A 6,199-nucleotide genomic window follows, 5' to 3' on the forward strand; every position below is an offset into this window, starting at 1 on the left:
GCAACACGCGGACATTCGTCTAATTACATTATAAACTCATGTAATCCAAAGGTTTCACATCTAGTATTATATATGTTTCAATACTTTAATTATATTATTGTGATCAACTTAATATATTTGTTATAATTATTTTAATTATAGTAATTTTATTCTGAGGCAACATGCATACTTTCGCATAATAGTATATATAAACACGATCAAAACTTAAAACGAACACCATTGCTCATTTTTAACAACGATGTGAGCAATATTTGTGTCAAAGAAAGCATGTGCTCAAATCTTGATGTTATCGACTTAGATTCGACGTCTCAATCAATTACATCGTACAGATTCGGTTTACATTAACCGATAATATGTATCTGATCATAAATACCTATCATATTATACTTTTCGTCTATAATAATGTACAGATTTTTTATTGGAACAAGATTTAAGGCTTTAAGCAGCGGTTCCAACACAAGTTTTTCCTCGAAGGTTGTATAGTTTTTAGTAATGGTGAAATGTGAAAACCTCGTACATATTCCACGTGTCCCTACGATGCTAGGTGGACCACCATTAAAGCTATCACGTGTATCGAATTTTCACTTTTACCCATATATATTTCAGCACTTTTCATTTCTGTTTTCCCAGATCATTAATCTCCCTTGCCCCCTCTTACAACCATCATCACTACCACCGCCTCCAATGGACACCTCTGTGACTCTCACAAGATGTTCAACTGCAACATTAGTACGTATAAGTACACGCCCATCAGTTACATGCATAATTCAAATAAATCATCATCCGACTACAAACACACCACCTCACACGTCAAAGCCGCCTAAGATAAAACCGATATCCAAATCGTTGCCGGAGTTAACGACGGTGTCGCCTCCGCAGCTCAACCCATTTCAAAAACTAGCAGCCTCGGCTCTAGACTTTGTCGAAAGGTCACTTAATGTTCTTGAAAACGATCAGAAACGATCACACCAGGTTGATCCAGCGGTTCAGCTAATGGGAAACTTTGCGCCGGTTCCAGAGTGTCCGGTCCATCATGGTCTGGAGGTAATTGGTGAAATACCTAATGATTTAAATGGTTTTTACCTTAGAAATGGCGCCAACCCCATGTTTAAGCCAACCGGTGGCCACCATCTTTTCGATGGCGATGGGATGATACACGCCGTGAAGTTGGGACCAAAGAATAAAGCCAGCTATTGCAGCCGGTTCACTCGAACCAGCCGTCTCAAGCAAGAATTATCGTTAGGCCGGCCGTATTTCCCTAAGCCAATTGGCGAACTGCATGGCCACCTTGGTTTGGCTCGGCTGGCTCTGTTTTATGCAAGAGGTGTAGCCGGGTTATTGGACACGGCTCATGGAATCGGCGTTGCTAATGCCGGTTTGGTTTATTTTAACGGTCGATTGCTCGCAATGTCGGAGGATGATCTACCGTACAGCATCAACATAAAACGTGACGGTGATCTCGCAACAGATGGACGGTTTGATTATGATGGACAGGTTAACTGCCCCTTGATTGCGCACCCTAAAGTGGACCCTGTCACAGGCGAGCTGTTCTCGCTGAGTTACGATGTTTTAAAGAAGCCTTACCTTAAATTTTTCAGTTTCGAGAAAAACGGTAAGAAGTCACGTGAGGTCTCCATCTCACTAAACCAGCCAACAATGATCCATGACTTCGCTATCACGCAAAGTCACATCGTCATTCCGGATCACCAAGTTGTATTCAAGTTATCTGAAATGGTTCAAGGCAAATCACCCGTTCTACTTGACCCGAATAAGGTATCCAGATACGGTATCCTACCAAAATCCGTCAAAAATGAATCAAGTATCCAATGGATCGACGTACCCGATTGCTTTTGTTACCATTTATGGAATGCATGGGAAGAAGTTGACGTAAAGGGTGACCAAATCATTGTAGTAATTGGGTCACGCATGACACCGCCGGATGCCATTTTCAATGAAATCAATTTCGACCTTCTCAGAAGCGAATTAACCGAAATTCGGTTAAACAGAACAACCGGACAGTCAACGCAACGGGTTCTGGTGTCAGGCATCAACCTTGATGCTGGCAACGTAAACAAAAAACTACTTGGACGAAAGACAGGATATGTCTACTTAGCAATAGTTGAACCTTGGCCAAAATGCAATGGCATGGCCAAAGTTGACTTGGAGACGGGAGTTGTCTCCAAGTTATTCTATGGGAATGGACGGTTTGGAGGTGAACCGTGTTTCATTCCTGTAGAAGGTAGTGATAAAGAAGATGAAGGATACATAATGAGTTATGTTAGGGATGAAGCTACGGAGAGGTCGGAATTAGTAATTGTTGAAGCTTCAAGTATGAAGGAAATAGGCATAGTGAGGTTAACTGGTAGAGTGCCGTATGGTTTTCATGGTACGTTTGTTAGTACCCATGACTTGGCTAATTAAGCTTAATTCAATACGTTTACATGTCCTTATATAACTATTATATACATATATATTGTATATGCATAACATAAGTATGTGTATAAATTTTGATATAATATTGTTATTTATTTGAAGACAGCTTAATCGAGCAAATTTTTTGTTGTTACTTGACGGCACTTCAATCGTGTTCGGTGATCCTAGTATGTATTATTCACTCGATTTCCTACGACACATCAAAGAGTGTGAAGAAATAAGGAAACCAGATATGTGACCAAACAACAACAAACGAATTGATGTTATGTTGATTTACCTACTCTGATCACATCTATAAGATTATTCTCTTGGAAAACTATTTATGTAATGAGTTAATTTCACAAAGGTATGATTATTATTTATACTATTCAAGTACATATTCTATTTGTGCCCATGTATAAAGTGCCGTCTCATCAAGACGATTTGAAGACCATTTGATGTCAGGCCAGAAAAAATGGAGCCCTTAGTGATAGATATATAAATATAATTTTATATTTTTGGTAAAGGAGGGCGGTACTTTTGAAAATTTTTATTAACTAAAAAAAAGTTAATACAATTGCAAGTTGGGAACTCTCCACCTATGGAAAGGAAAAAGTTTCGGAAGGCACAGAAGCCAAACAATCTAATACTATAAATACAAAGCAACAAATAAAAAAAGGCTATAACATGATTTGCACCCTATTACATAAACATAGCAAAGAAAAACATAAAAAAATTATATTTACGAACTTTTTTAGAAGCAAAGTCATTATAAATAGTATTAAGATCAATTTTATCCAACATATAGTTTTCGATACATAACATAGCCAAACTATTCAATCTATCTTGTGACATAGATGATCACAAGTAACTTTTTAATAATTTTAATTTTGAAAAACTTTTTTCTGCTGATATTACGATAACAGGTATTGTTAATAATATCCGATATGCAATGAAAACATGTGCAATGGAAGACAATTATAATATAAAATTATTAGATAGAGCAATGGAAAAAGAACACCTTATTCATCAATTTGTAGGCTCACTAGGCTCTTGCCAAGTTGTTATTTGCTTCCAAAAAGATTTATATTTCTTTTTCAATTACTCAATTACCTACACTCAATATATGAGACAAAGTTAAATTCGTATATATAAAAAAACAGAAATAGAAAATTGAAAAGTTCAAGTTGATTAAATGGGGCTGATAATAGAAAACAGAAGTCAACAAAATTGACTTTGGGTATCATCTATGTCATGATTTAGAATTCAGTTTTGGGGACTTTCATAAATCAACAAATTCTATTTGAAAGATAAAATATAAGAAATCAAATGGAGAAAAAATTTGAGAAAACACGAAATCTAGAAAATTGATAAATCTATCACTCTAAGAAATCTGAAAATCGATAAAAAAAAAAAAAAAAAAAAAAGTAAAAATCAATTGCTTATTCTTACCTGATCAGATGTTATTACTTCCTAATTGCTCAATTAATTACTGGAAGTCTGGATGGAATCAATTTTAGAAATCAGTTGTTATCGTTTTCCTTCAATACCGGGAGCAGGAGTGCAGGACTGTGGAAGAGACGAGAGGTCGAGGGGACGGTTCAAGAATCAATGTTCAAGGACGATAGCAATTGGCACTGAAAACTGAAGAGTCCCGCTTTAGGCTTGAACGAATCAATGTGCATACGAGAAGCTAACGAGAAATCAGGCGCCATTTTTTTCTGATTACCTAATCGAACTCTATATCATCATATGGGCCTCAAAATTTCAGAAAACACATACTGGACTATTTCTATTTGCTATAACAGACTTCTAAAATGGGCCCTATACAAATTTTGGGGCCTTGGGCCATTGCCCAGCCTGCCTCCCCTATTGGGTTGGGCCTGCATGTATATGTATAGTGATAGGGTTTTTGGTGCGGCCCATCAATGTTCCTATGTGTATTTATCTATTGTACACATTTGTGGGGAATGAGAATGATATGAATCTTCATGGTATTAGAGCGTATTTAAAACTTTCCTATTATTTCTTCTTTCTTTTCTCCTTTCATTCTCTAATATTTCCTGTTCTATATCAACCCTAATGCCCGGTTGAAGATCAACCACAAGCTCCTAACCCTCATGCCAAAGCTAATGTTGTCACTAACATCAGAACCTATGTCTCTTTCATGCACGCCACTCGTAATTACGACCCATGGAGGGACGTATTCACAGCCCACTATATTGCCATTGAAGTTATTAATTGATCACAGTCATAATACTTTTGAAGCCTAGAACTACACCAATGGATTCTCAATGGGAGAAACTTGACCACATTGGTATAGAAGTGGGCTTAAACATACAAACAAATCCCTCATTATATATAATATACATTCTATGTTGGATATTTTTTTCCTTAATGTGTTAGGAAATGTTGCGTTATTGATGAAAAGTTATGTTGATCTTTAATTACGATGAGTACAACCCATGAGAACCCGTTTTTATAAGTCAAAACTGTTATTATATGATAGTGAGTTTAATGAATATATCTATCTTATTTTGATAATTTTCATTAATAATACACTTATAGTGATGTGTTATTCCATATAGCAGTGATAAATGTTTATTTAGAGACACCGTTTATGAATATTATCTCGACCATTATTGTCTTTTGGAGACACAAATGTAATTAAGCTATCAACATAAATTATCGTGAATAACATGTTTAATGGTTTATCATTGTTATTGTTTACATACACCAACAAATAAAAAATTAAGCCGTCACAAAACTGATCTATACTCACATCTTATTTCTTTTATTTGGATTAGTGATAACTTTTAATGACATGTTGAATATTATATCGTAATATTGTGTACATTTCCTCACTCACAAGAAAATTAAACGGTGACCATAAAATACATATAGTGATGTATTTTTTTTTCTTTATAGTGATAAATATGTACTTATAGTCACCGTTTATAAATACTGAAGAGTTAAGAAACTCTTTGATCGTTTAGATCTTTTAACAGGTTAATCACTAAAACGATACAGCAATGCAAACCACAAGAATGAATCAAAATATGTCGAATGATTCAATAGATTCAAGCCTCAGTAGAGCTCGATAAAGAACTTCCGCTGTAGAGGCTATTAGGGTTACAAATGATAAAGATCAAATCTTTTAGAAAAATTGACTTCTAAATCTTACGTACAAAGATGCATGCAAGCACCTATAAATACAAAACCCTAGAAAATAACTCTCGGATGGACAGGCCCAATCCGGAGACTAAATGGACTAATGAGCGAGCCCAAGACGCAACACCTTTCAGACCTTACAATCTCCCCCTTTGCGTCAATTGAAGCGAGACTATCACTTCGGCTTGCTGGGTCCAGCTGCAGGAACTTTCTTAGTGGTTTCAAACAAACGTGGGATGAGAGCAAGGATGGTCTGTCTGAAGCGAATGTACCATTGGGTCATGTCATCAAAATACTTCTTGTCATCTGCTGAATTCTGCTTGCATCGATGAATGATTCCCAGAACATGTTCCAAACATGCAGTGGTGTAAAGGTGCTTGTCTGCCAAGGCAAACAAGCATTTTTGGCCTTCGTTCCTTGTAAACATGACATAATTCCGTTTCGGGTCAATTCTTCTCATCTGCATCATGTTCAAATCACTAGCAGAGCCCACAGGAGAGATAGTAGGCTTTTTCTTGAATATGTTGGCGATCTCCTGATCCATCTTGGCAACCTCCATAATGTAGCATACGAGCATCCTTTTGAAGTGATCAATAATTGGACCATACTCAGCTTC

At 36.5% G+C, this 6,199-nt stretch overlaps 1 protein-coding gene across 1 annotated transcript; it reads left to right on the plus strand.

Annotated features, from left to right (window-relative positions):
* The first annotated feature begins 492 nt into the window (after positions 1–492).
* On the plus strand, positions 493–2,435 carry LOC145058066 (9-cis-epoxycarotenoid dioxygenase NCED6, chloroplastic-like). Its single transcript, XM_079005990.1, has one exon. It carries the CDS (start codon positions 493–495, stop codon positions 2,419–2,421), a length of 1,929 nt encoding a protein of 642 aa, XP_078862116.1. The 3' UTR covers positions 2,422–2,435.
* Positions 2,436–6,199: the final 3,764 nt, after the last annotated feature.

The sequence above is a fragment of the Lactuca serriola genome, chromosome 6 (genome assembly GCF_051521515.1).
Source record: "Lactuca serriola cultivar US96UC23 chromosome 6, Lser_US96UC23_V15, whole genome shotgun sequence".
In the NCBI taxonomy this organism is placed as follows: Eukaryota; Viridiplantae; Streptophyta; class Magnoliopsida; order Asterales; family Asteraceae; genus Lactuca; species Lactuca serriola.

Bases quoted from the DNA above. Each gene is read 5' to 3' on its own strand.
- LOC145058066 (XM_079005990.1), top strand. From the start codon at position 493: ATGGTGAAATGTGAAAACCTCGTACATATTCCACGTGTCCCTACGATG.